Raw genomic sequence first — 24,648 nt, 5'->3', positions numbered from 1 at the left:
TTTTGCTCCTTTAAACAAAGCTGATGAGGTATTTCCACAGATGAAGCCTGTCTCCTACTTAAGCTGTCAAAACTCAAGCCGCATCCCACGATCCTGCACGTCATCTTTTGCTAGCGCCCTAGTCGATGTTCTCATCCTGATAAGCTTTCGCTTTTCTTCGGCTCGCTCTGAACTCTTTCCTGCAGGGAGCCAAGGACCCTCACTTGGCACTCAAGCCTAAGAATTCCTGAGTGTCCGAGAATGGGACACTTCCCTCTCCCATAACACCATGAATGCAGAGCTGAGGAGAAAGCATACTTAAAGAGACCATACTCTTGAACCTAATGCCACCCATTTTCGACTATGTGCCAACAAACGCCAGGAAAGGTCTCATTGTCAAAACACAACTTTGTGGGAATTTCCTGGCTGTCCAGTGGTTAGGAAGGACTCCTAGCTTTCACTGTGGAAGGCACGGGTTCAATCCCTCATTGGAGAACTAAGATCCCATCCCACAAGCAGCAGTGCCGGGTGGGCAAAATGAATAAATACAACTTTGTTTAGTGAGCAGTGCATGTAACGGCGCTTTTTTCAATGCCTCAATCGCCTATTCAGGGATGGAATTAAGTTACAGGTGACTCACTGAACAAGACCCTGCTGGAAAAGAATGAGGGCAGGAAGAGAAGGGGGCGACAGAGGATGAGATGGTTGGATGGCATCACCGACTCGATGGACATGAATCTGAGCAACCTCCGGGAGACTGTTTAGGACAGGGAGGCCTGGCGTGCTGTAGTCCATGGGGTCGCCAAGAGTCGGACATGACTTAGCGACTGAACAACAAAAATACAACATAACTTTAATAATACAAGCCCGTACGCATGTGTACACACACGAGTTTCTTTCATAAACACCAATATACGGACAACGCCCGCCCTATATTGTACTCGTCCATTCGGGCGGCAGCCCAACCCAAAGACCCAGGCGCCCGGCCCGCACAGCGCCGAATGCCCGGGCCACCCTCCCCCGAGTAGTTGCGAACAGCGGCCGCCGCGCCCCCTGCTAACCTGAGAACGCACCACTAGCCCGTGCGGCAGAAGGAAAACGTCCAGAGAACTGAGTAACCCACGAACGCGAGCCAGGACCCCCCGAGGCCGGCCCGGCCGGAAGTGCCCACCCCAAAACACCGCCGGCGCGCCGCGGGGGCTCCTGGGAGTTCGCGCAGCCGCAGTGTGCGCGTGCGGGGCCTCACCGACGTGGTCCGGGAGTCCCGAATGCAGTGGCATCCTGGCCCGCTAGGGGGAGGGTTTTGGTAGCAGCGGCCGAGTGCAGGACTGGGAGTGCCTGGGTTTGTCAACGCCTTTTATCTGGCAGGGGGTGCCCTGCTCTTCCCAAGGCTTGACCCAGGGTTGGGACGGGGAGGCGCTTTGGGAAGGGAGCGCGCATACGTACTGACGGCCGTGGAGGCGGGGCCAGGTACCCAAGAGTAACGGACACGCGGGTGCGCCGTCGCCCTTGGGGGCTTGGTTTCGTGCCGAAGGGGGCCGGGTGAGGGAAGGCTGCGCAGGCGCGTAGCGTCGCGGCCCTTTCCGGCGGGGCGGAAGCGCTGTGGGTGAGTTGGGAAGGCGTCCCTGGAGGGCGAGGGGGCGGGGCTTTGTGAGAGGGCGGGGTGGGCGCGGTCGCCGCGGATGTGTGTGCCTGGGGTGTCCGCCCTGGTTTGTCTGGCGTCGTGTCCCCTGCGCAGCTGTTTCTCCGTGTGGCTATGGGGTTTGGCTCAGGGTTTCTGTGGGTGTTTGTTCAGGACCCTTCTGAGCTCTAGAAAGGCTGTGTGACCATTCGTTTAAATTTTTATACCAACTAAACAACAATAAGGGGGAAAACCTGAAGAAGACGAATATATAAAACTAAAAATCAGTGTTGTACACTTGAAATTAACACAATCTTGTAAATCAAGTATACTTTCATTTTAAGAAATCAGATACTGTGAACCCATCTATTGGCCTTTTTCTAATTTGACCAGTTTTCCCACTCATGGACTTTCAAGGAGAGACATTTAGACAGGAATGGCTGCCTCAGCCATGACTGGGTGTGAAGGAAATACATGTAAAGTCCTCAGCACAGTAACTGTGGTTACAGTCATTTTTATCAGTGACCAATTTGAGGAACAGATGTGGAGGCATCGCACTAGAATCTCTCACAACTTGGAGAACGAGTAAATCTCAGAAAAGGTGTGATTGGGCTCTGCTCTGTTTCGATGTTTTACAGGGGGGTAGATAAGAGAGAATGACAAAAATTTGATGCTTTTTTTTTTTGATAGTACCTTCCATCTCCTCAGCTCCACATTCACAGGATTCTGTTCTTCAAGAGAGAGGCCTCATGAAGGGGAGCACAGCCACTGGACCTCTAGAAGGCACATCACAGGTAAGGTATGGTTTATTTTTCTTTTTTCTTACAATGAGACCCTAAAGAATAAAGATTAACCCTAACCCTAGAGAATAAAGTCATCTAGTAAAACAGAAATCCTCATAAATACTACTGTTATCAAGTGCCCTGACCTTTAATCCCACATCCAAGGACAAATTTTAAAAGAAGTGAGATTTTCTTTTCCTTACAAGTTGGAGAACAGTTTCCATTTCACACAAACACACATTTAAACAAATATGTTTTCCAGGATTCTAGTAAATTATGAAATGTACTTATTAAAAGAGAAATCTATAATCCAGTTTTTTTAACTTAAGTATATAGTTTTCACATTTCATTGTACTTACATTTAAATTTCACCATTAAATACTGAGCATAAGTATATGCTGACGTTATATTCAGAATTTTTTTTAAATGTTAAGATAAATGGACAAATGGAAAAAAATGGACAAATGACTTTAAGGATGTGATGTATTAGATGTTATAGAATATATTAAACAATTAGAGAATCTAGAAGGTGGTAGAATTCCATCTACTTACATTTACACATTTAGTAAACTCTATAGGGGCAGGAAGACATGTGTAAAGCTTTGGCTACAGTTGGAGGAAAAACCCACTCAGGACTGAACTGAGGTCCTGGGTTGCTGACAGTCTTCCCTTGTCTTCATACTTTAGACAAACTCAGGAGTGTTTGTCAGTCCACAAACACCACCAACTTGTACAAAATCCCTATTTGGCAGGAGAAACAGTAGATTAAAGAATTGTTTCCTACCAGTGAGGATGTGGGGACCAGTTTGACATGAGCATTGCTGGCTAGAGACTGGAGATCCTGTTGGATGTTGCAGCTGGAGGCCAGGATCTGTTGATTAGAACCATAGGCTACAGACTCAGTGTAGAGGCACAGTGGTTCATGCTTTCCTCAAAAATCCTTGTTTTCCAAATAAGTTCCTGGAATGCTTTCCTCAAACAGGGTCCACGACCAGTTTTAACAATTTGGTTGATAATACAGGATAATTTTTCTTACCCAAAGAGTTGTTTTTCACTATGTATAATATGTATTTGTATTTGGCAAAAAAAAACCCCAAAACAACAAACCCTGGATCTTCCAGTACACACCACAGTGCCTATGCAGCACTTGCTATTTTTCAGCCAAGACTTCCCTCTCCCTCAGGCCTTGTGGGTAAGAAAGTGTGTGCCCTTTCAGCGATCACTGACATTCCGAGATGTGGCCATCAACTTCTCCCAAGAAGAGTGGGGATTCCTGGACCCCGCTCAGAGAGAACTGTACACAGCTGTCATGTTGGAGACTTACCAGAACCTGGTCTGGCTGGGTAAGTGCACCCAGCCCTTAGTTCACATCTACCTTCCACTATATCTTCCTCCTCCTGTTGGAAATCTCTGGGGACCTGCAGTGGCCTTTAGTTTTTGTTCTGTGTCCCATAAAGAGCATAGTTAGAAATGGACAACTTCCTCTTTACTGTCCTTCCGAAAACCTTCAAATTTCATCTTGCCATTCTTTTTTTTTTTCCCCTGGCCATTCTTATAAGGGCTTTGATCCTGATTCCTGTGGTAGAGGATGAATTCTTGGGTAATAATGGCATGCTAACTGCTAAGTCGCTTCAGTCGTGTCCGACTCTGTGCGACCCCATAGACGGCAGCCCACCAGGCTCCACCGTCCCTGGGATTCTCCAGGCAAGAATACTGGAGTGGGTTGCCATTTCCTTCTCCAGTGCATGAAAGGGAAAAGTAAAAGTGAAGTCGCTCAGATGTATCCGACTCTTAGCGACCCCATGGACTGTAGCCTACCAGGCTCCTCCGTCCGTGGGATTTTCCAGGCAAGAGTACTGGAGTGGGGTGCCATTGCCTTCTCCGAATAATGGCATGACCAACTGCCATTTCTTTCTCTTTCCAAAGGCATATCTGTTGCTGAGCCCAACATAGCCTTCCTACTGGAGCGAGGCCCACAGCCCTGGGTGATGAGGGAGGAGGATGCAGGAGCTCCAGGGGCAAGTGAGTCTGGGACCAAGCTAAGGGAAGGATGTACGTGCAAAAGGCCAGCTGCCTTCTGAGATGACCACAGTTGTAAGGTGTTGGGCATCTTCTTTCAGAGGGCCTCTGGTCTGAGGTCCCCAGTGGATCCAACTCTCATCCTCATTCTCTATTCTACTCACCCACCTTTTTAAATAATTGCCTCCAAATGTACATTTGTGATCAGCTCGACACCTTTACTCTCTGGATTGTTTTTCACCACTTTATCCTTCATTCATTTCATAAGACTCTTTCCTCAGAAAGATATCTCAAAACTTCCGTTTTCTTTTTGTATCCAAAAAATTCTCACTCTCACTTCTGATAAATTGAATAAATATATCCATCCAAGAACTGTTCCATTAACAAACATATTCAGTCGCTAGTTCTGGCCAAGAAAGGGGATTTTGTAAGAGACTAAAACCCATCAAGGAATTTACTATTTAACAAGGGAAAGTAAGAGATATTCTTAGAACAGGCACACGAAAAGCTGCTCAACATTGCTAATTATTAGAGAAATGTAAATCAAAACTACAATGACGTATTACTTCACACTTGTTAGAATGACCGTCATCAAAATGTCTACAAATAACAAATGCTGGAGAGAGTGTGGAGAAAAGGGAGCCCTCCTACACTGTTGGTGGGAATGTAAACTGATACAGCCACTATGGAGAACAGTATGGAAATTCCTTAAAGAACTGAAAATAAAGTTGCTGTGTCATCCAGTGATTCTATTCTTGGGCATATAGCTGGAGAGATTTCTAATTTGAAAAGATGCTTGCACCTCAGTGTTCATTGCAGCACTATTTACAATATTGAAGACATAGAAACAACCTTAATGTCCATGGACAGATGGATGGATAAAGCAGATGTGGTACACATATACAGTAGAATATTACTCAGTGATAAAAAGAATGAAACAATGCCATTTGCAGCAATATGGATGGTTGAGAGTATCATACTAAGATGATGATCATACTAAGTAAATCCTACAAAGAAAGACAGATATTATATGATATCACTTATATGTGGAATCTAAAAAAAAAATGATACAAAGAGCTTATTTACAAAACAGAAATGGACTAACAGAAATAAACAAACATATGGCTACCAAAGGGGAAGGTGGGGGCAGGGAAAAATGTGGAGTATGGAAATCACAGATACAGACAACTATGTATAAAATAGATAAGCAACAAGGATTTACTGCATAGCATGGGGAACTATATGTATTCAATGTCTTATAATAACCTATAATGGATATAAAAGGAAATTTAAAAAGAATATAGACGTATACATATGTATGTATAATCCAGTCACTTTGCTGTACACCTGCAACTAACACAATATTGTAAATCACCTATGCTCCAGTTTTAAAAAAGAGATGTTCTTAGATACCTTGTCAGAGTAGGAAGCAAGATAGGATAACCTCAAACACAGTGGTTACTGCACACACAGCAGAGTGGCCAGAGATAAACACATCTGTGGGGAATGGCACAGGGGTCTGGCCACTTGGTGTGCAGCTCACCTGTACATCTAGACCTTTTCAAGCCGAGTCCTGGGTGCACCTCTTGCATCTCCTGGACGCTGGCAATCCCCCAGCTGAGAACTGGTGGGGTGGACAGTACCCAGCTCTTGTGGGTGGACTGGGCCATGTGAGCCCTTGCTGTCTGTCTTAGTCTGTCTGAGCTGCTGTAACAGAAACACCACAGACCAGGCGGCTTAAACAACAGATCTTTATGCCTCACAGTTCTGGAGATGAAAGTGCCTGCAGATTCAGTGTCTGGAGGCCCATTTCCTGGTTCACAGATGACCATCTTCTCAGTGGGCCCTGATGTGGTGGAAGGGGTCCCTTTTACAAGGGCACTAATTCCATTCATGAGAGATTAAGTTAAACAATCTATGTCAATTGATATTTATTAATCAACTATACTTCAGTTTTTTAAATTTAAAACTTAAAATGCATTTCAAATTAAAAATAAGGATAATATATGGTGCTGATGGTTGCACAACATTGGAATGTATTTAATGCCACTGAATTGCACCCTTAAAATGGGTTAAAATGGTAAATTTTATGTTTTGTGTATTTTTCCACAGTAAAATTTTTTTTTAATTAAAAATAAGAATAAATGTGTATTTGTTTCTAGCTTTTTCTGTTAGTAGAGTATGACAATAAATGTCCTTGTACATACGTCCTTAAATACTAGAACCTTTTTCTAAGGATAGATTCTCAGCAGTGGGGATATGTACATTTATTTATATTAATGTGTTTATATGTTCATTTTCAGAGAGTGAGTCCACACAGAAGAGCCAGGAATTGTCTTTAAGGGAGAGAATGAAAGGAGAAACATACCATCATGAAAGACTGATGAAAAAAACAAGCAGCACGGGTAGAGAATATGAAAAAGCCTCCAGCAGCAGGGCGTGCGTCATTGTCCATCAGAAGAGGAAGAAGGAAGAGAAATGCTGCCAGTGCCTCGAGTGTGGGAAATCCTTCCGTCGCCGATCCACTCTCATCCAGCATCAGAGGATCCACACAGGAGAGAGGCCCTATCAGTGCAGCAAGTGCAGCAAAGCCTTCAACCAGAAAGCCCACCTTGCCCAACACCAGCGCACCCACACGGGCGAGAAGCCCTACGCCTGCGGGCGGTGCACACGGGCCTTCAGCCAGGTGACACACCTCACCCAGCACCAGATCGTCCACACCGGAGAGAGGTTCCATGGCTGCGGCGAGTGCGGGAAGGCCTTCAGCCGCCCCTCCGCCCTCGCGGACCACCAGAGGATCCACAGCGGAGAAAAACCCTTCAGGTGCAAGGCTTGTGGCAGAGCCTTCACCCAGAGCGCCCAGCTCCTCAGACACCAGAAGATTCACTCTGAAGACAAGCCCTACCGATGCAGCAAATGCACCAAGTCCTTCATCCGTCTCTCTTCCCTGACGGAGCACCAGAGGACTCACACCGGAGAGAAGCCCTATCAGTGTGAGGACTGCCCGAAGGCCTTCTGCCGCCTTGTGCAGCTCATGCAGCACCAGAGGACCCACACTGGTGAGAAGCCCTACGCGTGTCAGGAATGCGGCCGGGCCTTCACCTGCAGGTCCCATTTCACTGTCCACAGGAGGAGTCACACAGGAGAGAGGCCCTATGAGTGTCAGGTGTGCGGGAAAACCTTCAACAATCACTCCTCCCTGGTGACGCACGACAGGACTCACAGCGGAGTGAAGCCCTTCAGATGCGATGCATGTGGGAAGGCCTTCAGCACTTCCTCCTCGCTCTGTCAACATAAGAGGATTCATACTGGGGAAAAGCCCTACAGTTGCCAGAAATGTGGGAAGCCCTTCAGGTGCAGGTCACACCTTAGTCGACATCAGCAAATCCATACAGGAGAATACTGACCAAAGCCAACCAGACTTGAAAATGTTACTATTCCAGTTACCTAACCATCAGTCAAGATTTTGAAAACAAGCAGCCTCAGTTGACTCTGACTCTTAGAAAAGCAGCTTATTCTCAAGGTCTCAGGAGCTCACTGAAAAGTACACAATGAACCAGGACCTATTGTATAGCACAGGGAACTATACTCAATGTTTTGTAATAAGCTACAGAGGAAATACAGCTATGGTTTTTCCAGTAGTTGTGTACGGATGTGAGACGTGGACCATAAAGAAGGCTGTCCATAGAATTCTGTCCTCGGTCTGTGGTCTTCCCCAGGCAATACTGGATTGGATAGCTATTCACTTCTCCAGGGGATCTTCCCAACCCAGGGATCAAACCCAGGTTACCTGCATTGCACACAGATCTTTACTGTCTGAACCAGCGGGGAAGCCTGAGCATTGATGAATTGATGCTTTCTAATTCTGGTGTTGGAGAAGCCTCTTGAGAGTCCCTTGGACTGCAAGGAGATCAAACCAGTCAATCCTACAGGAAATCAACCTCAAATATTCACTGGAAGGACTGAGGCTGAAGCTCCAGTACTTTGGCCACCTGATGTAAAAAACTGATACATTGGAAAAGACTCTGATACTTGGAAAGATTAAGGGCAGGAGGAGAAGGGGGCAGCAGAGAATGAGATGGTTGAATAGCATCACTGACTCAATGGACATGAATTTGAGCAAACTCTCAGAGATAGTGGAGGACAGAGGAGCCTGGTATGCTACAGTCCATGGGGTCTCAAAAAGTGGAACACAACTTAGTGACTGAACAACGACAACGGGAAATGAATCTGAGAAAGAGTGGATATTTGTGTATATATAACTGAATCACCTTGCTGTACACCTGAAACCAACACAATACTGTAAATCAACTCTACTCCAAATAAAACAATTTTTTAAAGAGCTCTTTGGATGGAATAACTGAAGACAGGGAGGAAGCAAAGCAAGTTAAAAGCAGAACATGAAACCATTATCCTGCAATCTGGAGAACTCGAGCCTCCTCCTCCTACCTGAATCCTCCTGTGCTGCCATCACTAATGAACAGCAGCACTGCACAAATGACTTTACTGGCCCTGAGTCTGTGTCCCCTCAGATTTAATGCCCTGAAACCAAGTTTACAATGCAGGTGTCCTGACAACCAAAGATGAGGCCAAGAGATCACCTCTTGGCTTTTGCTTCTGTCCTGATGGGAGAGACACACCAAGTTCACATCTTTAGCGAGGGGCGGGGTGGGGCTTGGATGTTGCCAAGTGTGAAAAAACAAACAGCCATGACTTAATACTTTACATCTGAAAAATGGTGCCCAGATCTGGTCACAGATTTAGCTTCGAATTACACAACCAGCGGGCTTTCCTGAATTTTCTCCCACACTTCCTCCTACAGCTGCTGTGTTTTAACGATCTCATCACTGCACCTGTCACCTTTGAACAAGAATCAAGAGGCTAGGACAGATAGAAGGGGTATCATATAAATAGACAGATGTTAGGGGATATTCCTAAACTGAGCACACAGGATTTTTTTCTCACTTTTTTCTTTTCAGTACATATATAAAAGCATTTATAAAATGGATGCACCAGTGTAGAGAAGAAAAATACATACCCATTGTTGTTTAGTCTGTTAAGTCATGTCCAATTCTTTTTCAACCCCATGGACTGTAGCCTGCCGGCTTCCTCCTTCTGTGGGATTTCCCAGGCAAGAATACTGGAGTGGGTTGCCATTTCCTCTTCCAAGGGATCTTCCCAACCCAGGGATCAAGCCCACGTCTCCTTAGGCAAGTGGATTTTTTACCACTGAGAATATAACAGTAGATTCCATGTAAGGAATTACTCCTAAATGAGCCGATGTTGAAATTCAGGATGGAAAGCTGCATGAAGATTAAAACTTCAGCGCCCTGACTATTCATTTTTCAACAGTAAATATTCTCATTTTCTCTAGTCTCTATTCCTCTTCCCTGTTTTCTATTTCTCCACAGCCTTTCTCACCACTCAATATACTATTTTACTCATTCTCTTGTGGTTTCTTTCCATTCACTTGAGGGTGGGGAGTTTTGTGGGGTTTTTCTCTGCTGTATCCCCCTGAATGGCTTTTCCTTTGTTGTTGTTCAGTAGCTTAGTCGTGTCCAACTCTTTGTGACCCAATGGACTGCCGCATGCCAGGCTTCCCTGTGCTTCACCATCTCCAGGAGCTTGCTCAAACTCATGTCCATTGAGTCAGTGATGATGACATCCAACCATCTCGTCCCCTGTCATCCCCTCCTCCTCCTGCTGTCAATTTCTCCCAGCATCAGGGCCCTTTCTAATGAATTGGCTCTTTGCATCAAGTGGTCACAATATTGGAGCTTCAGTATCAGTCCTTGCAATGAATATTGAGAATTGATTTCCTTTAGGCTTTTCCGTATTTGCTTGAATTTCCAAGTCAGCTACTAATTCTACTATTTTCTTAATATCTCATACCACGGGCCATTTCCACTCTGATCAGGGGCAGAATGGGGTTCAACACCAGTGCTGGTTCCAAAGAAACTACTTTCTGAAGAGTGATAATAACGACATTCCCATTCTGCAAGTGAGAAATGTACTGATTTGATGTAATAAGTGATAGAGCCCAGCAAGGGTTCCCTCACTGATCTTATGGTCACCAAACTTAACACAGAAATAAAGTCACGCTCCCACGGGCAGGCTCAGAGGACCGCACTCGAGCGACACCGCGGTCATACGGACACAGACAGCGGGACATCACAGGTGCACACCAGAGCTCACAGAGGACTGTCCGTTCCCGTAACTACGGACGCTTCTGGTTTCCAGGAGAGGGCAGGGGGCGTTCTCATTCTATGCGCCTGGGTACACTCGCGCCCAGCAGCGCCACGCCCCTGAACCCTCGGGCCCCGCCCCCGGGCGCAGTCACGCCTCTGATATCCTGGGCCCCGCCCCTCGAGCGTAGTCGCGTACGCGCGCAGGCGCTCCCGCCCTGTCGCTGAGGCTCCGCCTCCCCGCCTCAACAGCCTAAGAGCACGTCCCCTCGGCTAAGCCACGCCCTGTCTCCGCCCCTCGCGCCTGACGGCTTGCCCACCTCGGGAGGTTGGGCGCCTGTGCCCTGGCCTCCCGGGCGTCGGCTGCCGAAGTCCTTCGGGTGAGGGCGGCTGGCTTCCGGGGGGAGGCTCGTGGGTGGGGCAGGGTGGTCGCGCGTCTGAGCCCGAGGGCCAGGCGGGGCCGCCGAGGCGGGCGGCTCCGAGCCCCGCCGTGGGGCCCCGGCTTGGGCGCCGCTGCACCGTGGCTGCCGGGCGGACTACACTTCCCAGAGGCCCGCGCGGGCGCGCCGGGGCTGCGGCGCGGGCCGGGATCGGCGTTTGGGGCGGCTGGATCGGGGTGTGTGGCGTGCGAGAGGCAGGACTGGGCTGTGAGCGTCCAGAGCGAGCGGCCGGGGTGTGCTGGTGTGAGTGTTCGAGACGCGTGTGTGCGAGGCCAGCCAGCGCGTGGGGCCCCGGGAGAGGCTGAGAGCACGGGTAGTGATGTGTGTGTGAGAGGCCGAGAGCGTGTCGGTGTGAGCGTGCGAGCCTGCGGTACGTGTGTTCGGCGTGTGAGGTTGTGTGACAGTGCCTGTGTGTCCGAGTGTGAGGGAGACCAGTGTGTATTGTGTGTGCGTGTGTTAGAGGTAGCAATTGCAGTGTTTGTGTATCTGTGTGCGCGAGAAATCCCTGTGTCTCGGAAACAGAGACCTTTGAGACTGTGTGAGAGAGAGAGAGGAAAACTAATGTGTGAGACCAAAGTGAGTAGGACAGAGACTGAACCATGGTTCGCCACCCCGAGGTTTGCAAATACAGCCTTTGTGAGGTCGCGGAGTGTGCGTGAGTGAGTGAGGCAGGGATGAGGGGCCGTGAGCCGTGGCTGTGTGAGATTGAGATTCGGGTTGTGTGTCTGATGTTTGTGATCACCATGTGTGTTTGTACCTGACCTCTCTGAGGCGGTTGTGTGACTGCAATGATGTGTCTTCCATTAGATGCTTGTGATTGTGTCCTTCGTGTGATCAGGGGGTATGTGAGACCTCGCGTCAGGGTCTGTATCACCCTGTGGGGTTGTAACAGCGCCTGTGTGACTGTGGTGTGTTGGGGGAGACTGCTTGGAAGGTTGATAACTTTGGCTGCCTCGTGCATGCTGATTTATGGAATTGTGTATTGCCAGGATAAGAATCTCTGCTCCCAGTCCCAGGAGTTCCACTGAGAAGCAAGAGGTGGGGTCCCTGGAGCTCCCGATTGGAGCAGGAGACACCCTTAGTTCTGGGTGACAGAAAGGAGGGGAAACCAAGGAGTTGAGGACAAAGATGAGAGGGAAGATGGCAGAATTGGGTGCTAAAGGACCCATTGTCATGGAGGAAAGCAAAGGTTTGGCAGGAGGAGGAGGATAACCCTGTCCTCTGATGGCTGCAGTCTACAATTTTCAAACTGTAGACTGTATCAAAGCATGAAGCGGAGATGTGGGAAGGAAAGAGTCCACCTTTACCTATAAAATAGAGAAAACAACAATTTCATGGGATTATTTTTTAAAATAAAGTGAGATAAGATAATGTATGCAGAGTATCTAGCACATCTCATTAGTTTTATTCATAATAAGACCAAAGAATGGGAATGCAGCTTTTAGAAAAGATCAAATTTAGGACCTGGAGCTTAAGAGAAAGAGTTATAAATTAGACCCCTCAGTCACCGTTGGTTGCCTGTAATCTCCCGGTTATGTGGTCAGTAAAACCCAAGAAGGCTGGGAGGAGGAAGGGGAAGACAGCAATTTTAGGCTGCTGATCCTGGGAGTGCAGAGAAGGGCTCATCTTCTCACTCTCCTTTTTCTTCCAGCCTGACCCCCCCAGGACAGTGCTGTTCTCCAAGAGCGAAGCCAGGAAAAGAAGGTGAAAATGACAGTTGAACTAGTGAAAGCCATACCCCAGGTTAGTTATTTCATTTCTCTTCCTCGAAAGGCAGTCTTACTGTTTAGGACTTAGTAAAGCTGTTTTCCTTATGAAAATCCTCTGATTAACAGTCTTTGGAAAAGACCCTGAGGCTGGGAAAGATTGAAGGCAAAAGGAGCAGGGGGCAGCAGAGGATGAGATGGTTAATAGCATCATCTACTCAATGGACATGAGTTTGAGCAGAACTCCAGGAGATAGTGAAGACAGGGAAGCCTGGTGTGCTGCAGCCCATGGAGGCGCAGAGAGCTGGACACGACCGCGACTGAACAAGAACAACAGTCTTATCTAAGGGCCTGGTTCCCACCTCTCCCAGAGAGCACTCCCCTTAACTGGTTCTTTACAAATAGACTTTTTTTTATAATAGAAAGCTTGCCGATAGCGGGGAGTGTGCACATGCGTCATACTCCGCTTCCCGTTTCTAACATCTTACGTCAGTTTGGTGTGTGCTACGCTTAGTTGCTCAGTCGTGTCTGACTCTTTTTGACCCCATGACTGTAGCCCACTAGGCTCCTCTGTCCAAGGGGATTCTTCAGGCAAGAAGACTGCAGTGGGTTGCCATGCCCTCCTCCAGGGGATCTTCCCATCCCACCCAGGGATCAAACCCAGGTCTCCCGCATTGCAGGTAGATTCTTTACCAGCTGAGCCACCAGGGAAGCCCAAGAATACTGGAGTGGGTAGCCTATCGCTTCTCCAGGGGAACTTCCCGACCCAGAAATTGAAACAGGATCTCCTGCACTGCAGGCAGATTCTTTACCAGCAGAGCTACCAGGGAAGCCCTTAATGAGGCAACATTGATAGATTATTATTAAGTCCGTGCTTTGGTCACATTTCCTTAGTTTTTACTTAATGTCCTTTTTCTGTTCCAGGGTCCTATCCAGGGTACCACGTTACATTTAGTAGTTCTGTCTCCTTGTATGTGACAGTTCTCATACTTTCCTTCTTTTTGAAGATCTTGTCAGTTTTGAGAGGTTCTCAGGTATTTTGTAGAACATCTCTCAAATCTGATGTTTTTTTTCTCTGATTAGACTGGACTGATGTGTTTTTAGAAGGAAGATCACAGAGTTCCATTTTCATCATGTATCACACATCAAGGGTTCATACTGTCAACGTGACTTATCACTATACTTGGAGTGCCTGGCTGAGGTGGCGTTTATCAGCTTTCTGCACCGTAGGCTCACTCCTCTCTGTCCCACTTTTCCGCGCTGTGCTCCCCTCTCCATTGGCACCTACCGGTTCTAGCTCTGTGTCTATCCAAAGTCAGTTTCTGGTTTGTTTTTTTAGATTCTGCAGTTAAGTGAGCTCAGACAGTATTTGTCTGTCTTTGTCTGACTTATTTCACTTAGATAACACCCTGTACTTCCGTCCATGTTGTGGCAAATGACAGCTCTGAGCGTTGCAAAGATTTTTAGTATTTTCACTGGAAATAAATGTGAAGATGAAAGTGCCCACAATACTTTAAAAGATTTCTCACAGCTCTCACAGATAGAGAAATCAAAGTAGTGGTTACTGGGGGGCGAGGAGTCAAGAATAGGGTTAGGGAATTGAGAGCTATAAGCTATTATGTATAAAATAAATAAGCTATAAGGATATATTTGTAGAACACAGGTAAGCATAGCCAATATTTTATAATAACTGTAAATGGAGTATAACCTTTAAAAGTTGTGGACACTATATTGTATACCTGGAACTTATATTGTTTGTCAACTATATCTCAATTCAAAAAAAAAAACTGCCAGCCTCTCAAAATTGACCAAAAAAAAAAAAAGAAAATTGTCTCAATCTGCTGTTGATTATAACTGGGCATTTTCTTTAAGAAACTATTTTTGGTTTCATTTTGATATTGTTTAAATATATACCTGTTTGTTGTACTCACATTCAGCACACAAGTTGGGTGTGTGGTCGTCCTGCACCGTGTGATTTCCCGTGTTGCTGTCCGGGTCACTGAGGTGCGGCAGCGCATGCTAACGAATCCTTACCGGTACAGCAGTAAAAACAGCTGCATCCTAGGGGAATTCGCTCCAGTGGTTAGGCCTCTGTGCTTTCACTGCTGGGACTGGGTTCGATCCCTGGTTAGGAAACTAAGATCCCACAAGCCATGAGGCTCTGCAAGCCCCCTCCCCCTCAAAACAACACTGCACTATAAATATATGTTTTATTGTGCCAACAAAAAAAACCCCAGCCATGTCAGTTCAATCCCTCTTCTCCTTAAAACACTAGGATCCCATAGAGTACCATTTCCTTAATTTCAACTTAAATATTCTTTTTTGTTGTTTTTGAAGTTTCAACCATAGATATACATCCTTCTTTGAAGCCCTTGTTTACTGCCCTGTGACCATCTGTCCGTATTTCCCCAGGCTTGAAAACCCCCATGGACAGAGGAGCCTGGTGGGCTGTAGTCCATGGAGTGGCAAAGAGTCGGACACAGCTGAGCACACACACGTACAAGATAAATGGATTAGCACCACTGTATAGAATACAATTTAGCAACTTCAGTAAGAACTATTTAATATTATATGTTTAAGATTTTTTTCCTCTAAGGGCTATTGCTCACATAAAGTAGGGCCAACTTAATGCTCAAGCGTGAAGTCACGTGTGGCCATGAGCGCTGCTTGATCCAGAAGGTCTTCGTGCTATTTCAGGACCTGGTGACATTCAAGGATGTGGCAATAGACTTCTCCCAGGAGGAATGGGACTGGCTGAGCCCTGCGCAGAGGAGTCTGTACAGGAGTATGATGTTGGAGAACTATCAGAGCCTGGTATCACTGGGTGAGGATTTCCCCCTCTGCATAATTCAGCATTACCCTTAGGGACTCTTTGCTTTTTTTTTTTTAATTCACTGTGTGTCAATCAGAATTGACGCTGGAAAATGAAGAGGATGTTCAGGAATTGATGAGCATCTCAGGTTGAGTCGGTGACCTTGGTGTGTGTCGGGTATTTCGGGAGTGTGCCCGTTAGTCAGTTGGGCGCGCAGGGCCTGCTGTGACTCGCACTGGCCTCCTGGACGGCTTGTCTCCTCTGTCCTGTAGTACTGTCACCAGCGTAACAGTTCACCAAGAATATAGCCGGCTCGTTATGAATTCAGAATGTTGCTTTAAAATCTGTATATTTTATTAGCTTGCAGAAAGCGAACTAGGGAGGCACAAACTGAAAATTGCTCTAGATGTTCTTAGGGAAACGAACACCCTTCTCAGCCCGAGGGCCGCCTTAGTGGCTGGTTGAGCTCTCCCTTGCCCGAGGCCCCTTTTATCCTGCTTGCTTGTGGTTCACTAAACGTTGTGAAACTAAATGTATGTCTTTCACCAAATTTGAGAAATGTGTGATTACTATGTAATTTTTTTCTACTCTCTCTTCTCCTTCTGGGATTCCAGTTGCACACATGTTAGAACCTTGGATATTGTGCCTTAGGTAACTAAGGATCTGTTCACTTTTAAAAATCTTTTTTTCTCCGTCAGCTTAGATAATTTCTGTTGATTCATTTTCAAGTTCACTGCTGCTTTCTTTGTCCTCTTCACTGTCTTGTTAAGCCTATCTAGTGAATTTTTAAATTTCAGATACTGTATTTGTCAATTCTAGACTTTTTACTTGGTTCTTTTTTATAATTTCTATTTTGCAGCCAAGAGTATTACAAGCATATTTTCCTTTATATTCTTGACTATAGGTATAAGAGCTGTTTTAAAATCCTAGTCTACTGATTCCAGCATCTGTGTTATCACAGGCTTGGTCTCCATTAATTGCTTTTTCTGAGTATGATTCACTTTTTCCACTTTTTAGGGAGTAATTGGATTTTTTCCTGGACACTATAATAATACATGATAGAGTTTCAGGATTCTGTTGTGTTCCTCTGAAGAATATTGATTTTGTTTTTTAATCAGACAGTTAACTCAAACTCCAGACTGTCTCCAGGGATCCTTTATATTACCTCACTTACTGCTGTCCAATGATCTTCTAAAAATGCTGGGCTGAATTTCTGCCTCCAGTCTCTTAGAAAATGATTCCACTTTTATAGGATAGACTGTTGGCGGCCCCACTAAACTATGCTAGAAGCTTTATATAGTCTGTCACTCCTTGAACTATTCATTCCTATCATGTCATTCCATCATAATTAAGGGACCAGCCGAAATGTCCAAAACATGGCCAATTTTCCTATCTTTTTCTGTATGCAGGACTTTGTATCTCTAAGCCATCTGTCATCTCCTTATTGGAGCAAGGGAAAGGGCCCTGGATGGTGGTGAAGAAAGAGATGAGAAGCCCGTTGCCAGGTGAGTGTGGGGGCCAGAGAGGGGAATCCTTTCTAGGCAGTGGCTCAGCCATTTTCACAGGTGATCTTTCCTCCTCTGTTATGATTCTTGGAAACTCTTCTCAAAGAAGGGCACCCAAAGCTGGTGCTCTGGGACAACCCAGAGGGCTAGGGTAGGGAGGGAGGTGGGAGGGGGGTTCAGGATGAGGGAAACACATGTTTACCTGTGGCCAATTCATGTTGATGTACAGCAAAAAACCATCACAATATTGTAAGGTAATTGTCCTCCAATTAAATTAATTAAAAGAAAAAAAGAAACTCTTCTCAAGCCTTCCAAACCTGGGAGAAAACTGAAAGTTGACGTCTTGGCCTGAGCTCCCCAAATCTCTTCTCTTCTACTTGTTGTTGGTTTCCAGTTGCTCGGGCTTTTCTGACTCTCTGACCCCTGGACTGTAGCACGCCAGGTTCAGCTGTCCTTCACTGTCTCCTAGAGTTCGCCCCATTCATGTCCATTGAGTTGGTGATGTTATCTAACCATCTCATCCTCTGTCGTCCCCTTCTCCTGCCCTCAATCCTTCCCAGCCTCAGGGTCTTTTCCAATGAGTCAGCTCTTTCCATCAGGTGGCCAAAGGATTGGAGTTTCAGCTTCAACATCAGTCCTTCCAATGAACACCCAGGACTGATCTCCTTTAGGATGGACTGGTTGGATCTCCTTGCAGTCCAAGGGACTCTCAAGAGTCTTCTCCAACACCACAGTTCAGAAGCATCAGTTCTTCGGTGCTCAGCTTTCTTTATGGTCCAACTCTCACATCCATACATGACTACTGGAAAAACAATAGCTTGGACTACACGGACCTTTATCAGCAAAGTGATGTCTCTGCCTTTTAATTTGCTGTCTAGGTTTAGCATAGCTTTCCTTCCTAGGAGCAAGTGTCTTTTAATTTCATGGCTGCAGTCACAGTCTGCAGTGATTTTGGAGCCCAAGAAAATAAAATCTGTCACTGTTTCCACCTTTTCCCCTTCTATTTGCCATGAAATGATGGGACTGGATGCCATGATCTTAGTTTTTTGAAAGTTAAGTTTCAAGCTTTTTCACTCTCCTCTTTCACCCTCATCAAGAGGCTCTTTAGTTTCTTTTCACTTTCTGCCATTACAGTGGTATCACTGGCATATCTGAGATTGTTATTTCTCCCGGCAATCTTGACTGTCTTCTAAAAACTCATTTTGCAAAAATCTTTATCCAGCTCCTTCCCATCCCCTTTCCTTTTGACATACTGACTTAACATAAGCTTCTCTGTTTTTTAAATCTTAACTCCAAAATTAGATGCTGCATGCAAATTATAACATACCCTGCTACTTTAAATCATTTTTTTGCTTTCCTGTTGCAAATAGGAAAAATCCAGATCCTACCAGTTCCTTCTTAATTTTCCAGCCTTATCCTCCATTATGTTTTAGCTTTTTCACTGTACTTTAGCCCAGAGTTTTCTTCATGATGCAAGGTATCAAGGTATGTTCCATATATGTTACAGGTATTCCCACATCCTGAGTCTCTAAGCTGTGAGAGACCAGACTGGGTTAGAGGCAGTCTCAGTTCCAAGTCTGATTGCCTCTGGATCATAGGCAGTGTCTTATGATTGTCATTTTCAACAAGTGCCTGATGCACAGTTGAAAAGCACTGCTCTAGCCCATAGGTCACCTTTTCTGAACTCACAAGCTCTTTCTCACTCAGGCTTTTGTATTTCCTGTTTTCTCTGCCTAGAATGCTCTTCTCTTGGCTTTCTGTCTATGCCTGGCTCTCAGGCCAGAGCTCAAAAATCATCTCATTGGAGACCTTCCTAACCACCTCATATAATGAACATTTCCCTATTCCAACCCAAGTACAGTCTATGAAGCCACTGTTTATTTTCTTTGTAACACTCAGGAGAGCCTGTAATTAACTTGTTTGGGGGGTATGTGCTTATTTTTTGCCTCCCCTGCTGAACCTGAAATTCACAAAGATGAGGGAATGTTGGGATCACACATGATAATTATGCCTTTATGAAATTCTCCTTTCACTTCTGTAACAGAGTTTGATCTTTACATTTGGGGATGATGTGAACCCTATACTTCCAGGATCCTCCAGATATTAGGAGGGAAATAAGCTCAGCACTTTCACTTTTCCCTTTCATGCACTGGAGAAGGAAATGGCAACCCACTCCAGTGTTCTTGCCTGGAGAATCCCAGGGACGGGGAGCCTGGTGGGCTGCCGTCTATGGGGTCGCACAGAGTTGGACACGACTGAAGTGACTTAGCAGCAGCAGCAGCAGCAGCAGTATAGTTTGGTTATGTAGGAAGCTACTGTCTGCCTTAAAGAGGAAAACAGAATGAGGAACTTTCCTGATAAGAAGTAATAACTGTCCATGTGAAGAACAGATACAGGAAGAGGGAAAGGGGATAAAGAAGCCTGTTGTAAATCTGATGGGACACTGAGTCACAGTATGGCTTTAAATATTTTTCAGTGATTAAGATAGCTCAGCATCCATGTTGAGAAAAGCCAAAAGGTAAGGGACAACCGCGGCTCCCCACGGGAGGCTGGAAATGGAGACAACCTTCAAATGACAAGAAAGTAAATCCGAGGGAGGAGCAGACGACGCTGCCATCTTTCTGCTTTTCTCTTTCTAGGATTGCTCCTCTCAGTCCATCTGCGTAAGAAAAACCATAGGGAATTGGTTTCTTGAGCTCTTACAGACCCAGTTCTAGAATTATTGAAGCGTGGGTGTTCCTGATACCATGAATGACCTGGGAAGGAAGCTTGTTAATACCTCAGTGTTTTCTTAATTGCTTTGGTAGATTTGATCCCTCCCATCTCTGAACTTTTATACTAGTTTTACTTTTTTACCACATGGATTCATTTTTGATATATTTTCTTCTCAAATTACTTCCTTTGTTGGTCTTGTCTTCCTCATTACTTTCAGTACTTCTCTAGAACAACTGTCTTTAATTACTTTAGTGTTCCTTATGCTTGACATGTAGTAGAAGACTATTTAGGGAGCATTGGATTAGTCAATAATTTGTTACGTTTCTTGATATCACCTCTTCTCTAAAGTTTTCTCTTAGTGTCACCTCTTCTTCTATACACATTTCTTCTTTATAGATTGATCAAGAATTTCTTACTTATGCCTGAGTTCCTGTGATATACGTTAAATGACTTAGTAGTAGTATATAAGGCTCATTTATTTCTTCCGGAAAGCTTATATTCTATCTCACAAGGTAAGAAAGGTAGTGATGTGGTAGTAAATAAGCATTTAATTAATAATAGTGATACCAACCCACATATCTCTGTAAGACTAGTTTCTACAAACAGACTCATGGCAGAATCCTGGTAAGATGTGACAGTTTTCCTAGGCTGGTGGAAGAAAGATGATGGATGGAAAAATCCCTTCATATGCACTCTGAAGTTCAGAGATCTGTGAGAAATGAAGAGCATTTACTGTATTAAAATACATGGAAATGGTTTATGGGAATGCTATTTTCTGATTATGAAGAGATGACTCTAGGATTTTGCCTAAACTCCAAGAGAAGTCACAAAGCATAAGGTATTTGTGGTTTCAGGGAATCTGCAGAGATTTTTGAGTGGCAGAGTTATGTGGTAGTATTGGTTTTTTAAGAAAGTTAGCCTGGCTGTATATGCAGGCCTCCTAGAAGAGGGAGAGAATAGAGGAGGAGAATTTCATGTATAGTCTGTTACGTTAACAGAGGCATAAAATATTACCACCATCGCAACCTACACCTTCAGGACTCTGCTGTCCTACCTTTGACTTTCTGCATTACCATTTCCGTGCTCTTCTATGAGCTCTCATTCTCTGGGGTCTGCTTACATATTTTGTTCAGTTGAAATGCCTGTGCATAATATATTTTGTGGAGTTCATTATTTTCAAATCACCTTTTCTGTGTTAAATGTTTCCTTTGTTATAGCCCATGATAAAGAAACATTTGTTTTTTTGAATCTTTCAGATTGGGAATCTATACATGAGACAAAAGAATTACCTCTGAAGCAGTTTGTATGTGATGATATGTTAATGGAGAGAATTGCAAGCTATGAACTTGGATGTCCTAGTTTTGGAGAAAATTGGAAATGTGAAGATCTTTTTGAGAGGCAGTTGTTAAGCCAAGAGACATTTATCAGGCAAGAAAGAAGCACTCCTAAAGAAACCCTCACTGTGGAAATAGACCACAGATATAACAAACCTGAGAAATTTGTTCCTCTACACAGTATAGAAGAGAATATTTATAATAATCACAAGTCAGAAAAAAAAAACTTTTCCAAAAATTCCATGGTATTAAAACACAAGAAAGTCTGTGCAGGAAAGAAACTTTTTAAATGTAATGAGTGTGAGAAAACCTTCACCCAGAGCTCATCTCTTACTGTTCATCAGAGGATTCATACTGGAGAGAAGCCGTATGAGTGTAAGGACTGTGGGAAGGCCTTCAACCAGAGTCAGCACCTCGTCCAGCACCACAGAACACACACCGGAGAGAAGCTCTTCGAATGTAAGGACTGTAGGAAAGCCTTCAGCCAGAATGTACATCTTATTCAACATCAAAGGATTCACACTGGAGAAAAACCATATAAATGTAAGGACTGTAGAAAAGCCTTCAGCCAGCCTGCACACCTTGCTCAGCATCAGAGAATTCATACTGGAGAGAAGCCTTATAAATGTAAGGAATGTGGCAAGGCCTTCAGTGATGGCTCGTCCTTTGCCCGACATCAGAGGTGTCACACCGGCAAAAGACCCTACGAATGTATTGAATGTGGGAAAGCTTTCAGGCAAAACACATCACTTATCCGTCACTGGAGATATTACCACACTGGGGAGAAACCCTTTGACTGCATCGACTGTGGGAAGGCCTTCAGCGATCACATAGGACTTATTCAGCACAGGAGAAGTCATACTGGAGAGAAACCCTACAAGTGTAGCGTGTGTGGGAAAACATTCAGCTACGGCTCATCCCTGACCGTCCATCAGAGAATTCACACAGGAGAGAAACCATATGAATGTGACATCTGTGGGAAAGCCTTCAGCCATCATGCCTCACTCACCCAGCACCAAAGAGTGCATTCTGGAGAGAAGCCTTACCAATGCAGGGAATGTGGAAAAGCCTTCAGGCAGAGCATACACCTTGCTAGCCATCTGAGGATCCATACTGGAGAAAAACCCTATGAATGTAAGGAATGTGGAAAAGCTTTTAGCATCAGTTCACAGCTGGCTACTCATCAGAGGATTCATACTGGAGAGAAACCTTATGAATGTAAGGAATGCGGGAAAGCCTTCAACCAGAGGGCACACCTCTCACAGCACCATAAAATTCATACTGGAGAGAAACCTTATGAGTGTACCGAATGTGGTAAAGCCTTCAGCCAGGCTACCCGCCTTATCCAACATAAGAGAGTTCACACAGGAGAGAAACCCTATAAATGTACTGAATGTGGGAAGGCTTTTAGTGACAGCTCATCCCGTGCTCAGCATCGGAGACTTCACACAGGCCAAAAGCCCTATGCATGTGTTGAATGTGAGAAGGCATTCAGAACAAAATCATCACTCACTTGTCATCAAAGATGTCATACAGGGGAGAAACCTTACGAATGTAGTGTGTGCGGTAAAGCCTTTAGCCATCGACAGTCACTTACTGTTCATCAGAGAATTCATTCTGGAGAAAAACCGTATCAATGTAAGGAATGTAGGAAAACCTTCAGCCAGATTGGACACCTTAAGCTACATAGAAGAATCCACTCTGGAGAGAGATCGTACAAATGTAAAGAATGCAGAGAAGTCTTTAGACAAAGTGTACACCTTGCTTATCATCATAAAATTCATGCTACGGAGTCATCTCAGGCCCTCAGCTCTTCCCCACCCCCTGTGTCACCAAGCCCTGGGGACATGTCTGCTGAGTATTTTTGGAATTCATCCACATCTTTCCATCCTCATTGCCCTGATCCAAAACATAGTCATCTCACTTGTGCTATTCCAATTGTCTAAACACTGGTCTCTGTTTCTGTCCCCTCTAAGTTCATTCTTCACACTACTTCCACAGTGGTCTGTTCAAATGTAAATGTAACTATATGACTCTCCTAAAACCCTCGGTGTGAAATTTTAAACTTCCTGATGCGTACCAAGCGCTCAGCATAGTGCCTGACCCGGACCAAATGCTCTATAACGATAGCTGAGTATCCTTCACAGTCTCCTTGAAAGCTATTTTTAAGCAGTGAACTCTGAAAGACAGTGTATGCACGTGGAGATCATAACAGTTTTTGAAACTGAAACTTAATGATGAGGACTAGCATGTGTTAAAGCTTAAACATTAACACTTTTAAAGCTTGATATCACCACATATATGACTGTATTCCTTTGTTGGTGAGAAAATTCAACATGACCTAAAACTTAGAGTATGTTTTAGGAAGTATCTAGAACGCTGCATTAGACTGGAACAAAAGAATTAGAAAATAACTGGGAATAATGCAAGACTGTAGTAAAGGCAAAAAGTAAAAATTCTGAATATTTAAAATGGAAGAAGCAGAGAACTTGAATAGTCTAGCCCTTTTTTAAGACACCTGGTATCAGAGATTAATGCTGAACCTTCAAGGAATCATAAGCTGTTCTAGAGTACAGAAAAAAATAATTGAAATGGATTATTTTGGAGTACTTTCATGAGAGTATAATTCAACCCTAATATCAAACCCAGAAGAAAAAAAGAAATTACAGATGAATTCACTCATGGCTTTACATATAGGAAGGCAATTATTAACCTCTGTTGAGGAGAACAGAGGTTATGAATAAGTGGAAACCCATGTTTCCAGATGGAACTTTTTTAGTACTGTAAACATGTCTGTACATTCAGTCAATTCCAGTCACAATTCTTTTCAGATAATTTTCCATTGACAATTTTGTTCTGAAAATCAATGTAGAATAGTAAATAGAAAGCATCGCAAGGAAATTTTTGAAAAATGATTGTATCCCCATGAATTTAGTTAATTGCAAAAGTAATTATTTTTCATGTGTCAGTGGGGGAGATAGATTACTGAAATGGTGCTTGACAATTATCCAGCTGGAAATAGAGTCAGGTCCACATTTCACCCCTTACAGAGAAGTTCATTCAATATAGATTAAAGATATAATAGGAAACACAATATTAAATTTCTTAGAATGTAGAGTATTTCTATCCCCTTGAGCTCAGATTGGCTTTGGTAAGCAGGACACCGAGTCCAGAAGTTATGAAGAGGGACAGTGTTAGGCAGGACCATGTAAAAAGTTTAAACTTTTCCACGGTATAAGACACTGTATGCAAAGTGAAAAGACACATGACATGTTTTATACATACATTACACAGGATATAGTCCTTATAAAAAGTGCTGTTGCTTTATGTGGCAGCCTGAGTGGGAGGGGAGTTCAGGGGAGAATGGATACGTGTATATATATGGCTCAGTCCCTTTGCTGTCCACCTGAAACTATCACAACATTGTTAATCAGCTCTACCCCAATACAAAACAAAAAGTTAAAAAAGAAATGCTGTTGTAAAGCAGCAAGGATAAGTAAGATACACAGTATGACAGCAACTCTTAAATGAAGAAATTAAAACAGTCAAG

The 24,648-nt window shown here is 44.6% G+C and overlaps 3 protein-coding genes across 25 annotated transcripts in view; 1 reads left to right on the top strand and 2 right to left on the bottom strand.

Annotated features, from left to right (window-relative positions):
- Positions 1–24,648, bottom strand: part of LOC145514421 (uncharacterized) — a 259,999-nt gene that overhangs the window by 196,939 nt on the left and 38,412 nt on the right.
- On the top strand, positions 1,184–23,761 carry LOC145514423 (uncharacterized). Of its 22 annotated transcripts, XM_081512183.1 has the most exons (7): positions 11,134–11,202; positions 12,016–12,064; positions 12,678–12,769; positions 15,145–15,282; positions 15,430–15,556; positions 16,954–17,049; positions 21,021–23,761. In XM_081512183.1, exons 5-7 carry the CDS (start codon positions 15,520–15,522, stop codon positions 23,042–23,044), a joined length of 2,157 nt encoding a protein of 718 aa, XP_081368309.1. In that variant the 5' UTR covers positions 11,134–11,202; positions 12,016–12,064; positions 12,678–12,769; positions 15,145–15,282; positions 15,430–15,519; the 3' UTR covers positions 23,045–23,761. The 22 variants fall into 22 exon arrangements, with proteins under 22 accessions (XP_081368321.1, XP_081368317.1, XP_081368313.1 ...); XM_081512194.1 differs by lacking the exons at positions 11,134–11,202; positions 12,016–12,064; positions 12,678–12,769; ... (2 more) ...; positions 16,954–17,049; positions 21,021–23,761 and adding exons at positions 1,192–1,585; positions 2,110–2,201; positions 2,291–2,394; ... (1 more) ...; positions 4,309–4,404; positions 6,705–9,846; XM_081512174.1 differs by lacking the exons at positions 11,134–11,202; positions 12,016–12,064; positions 12,678–12,769; ... (1 more) ...; positions 15,430–15,556; positions 16,954–17,049 and adding exons at positions 1,199–1,585; positions 2,291–2,394; positions 3,566–3,725; positions 4,309–4,404; positions 6,705–7,761 and having other exon boundaries at positions 21,421–23,761.
- Positions 2,294–24,648, bottom strand: part of SMIM17 (small integral membrane protein 17) — a 48,659-nt gene continuing 26,304 nt past the window's right edge. Inside the window, exon 5 of one of the 2 annotated variants that reach the window (XM_081512309.1) lies at positions 2,294–2,376. In XM_081512309.1, coding sequence (XP_081368435.1) covers positions 2,317–2,376 — 60 coding nt within the window. In that variant the 3' untranslated portion in view covers positions 2,294–2,316. Of the gene's footprint in view, positions 2,377–14,058; positions 20,474–24,648 lie in introns of those variants that run through there. The other variant, XM_081512312.1, reaches the window with a different exon arrangement.

Source organism: Giraffa tippelskirchi, chromosome 7, assembly GCF_054371585.1.
Source record: "Giraffa tippelskirchi isolate mGirTip1 chromosome 7, T2T-mGirTip1v1.2.pri, whole genome shotgun sequence".
Lineage (NCBI taxonomy): Eukaryota > Metazoa > Chordata > Mammalia > Artiodactyla > Giraffidae > Giraffa > Giraffa tippelskirchi.
Note: the sequence above shows the minus strand (reverse complement) of the source record. Positions and strands in the feature narration are given on the sequence as shown.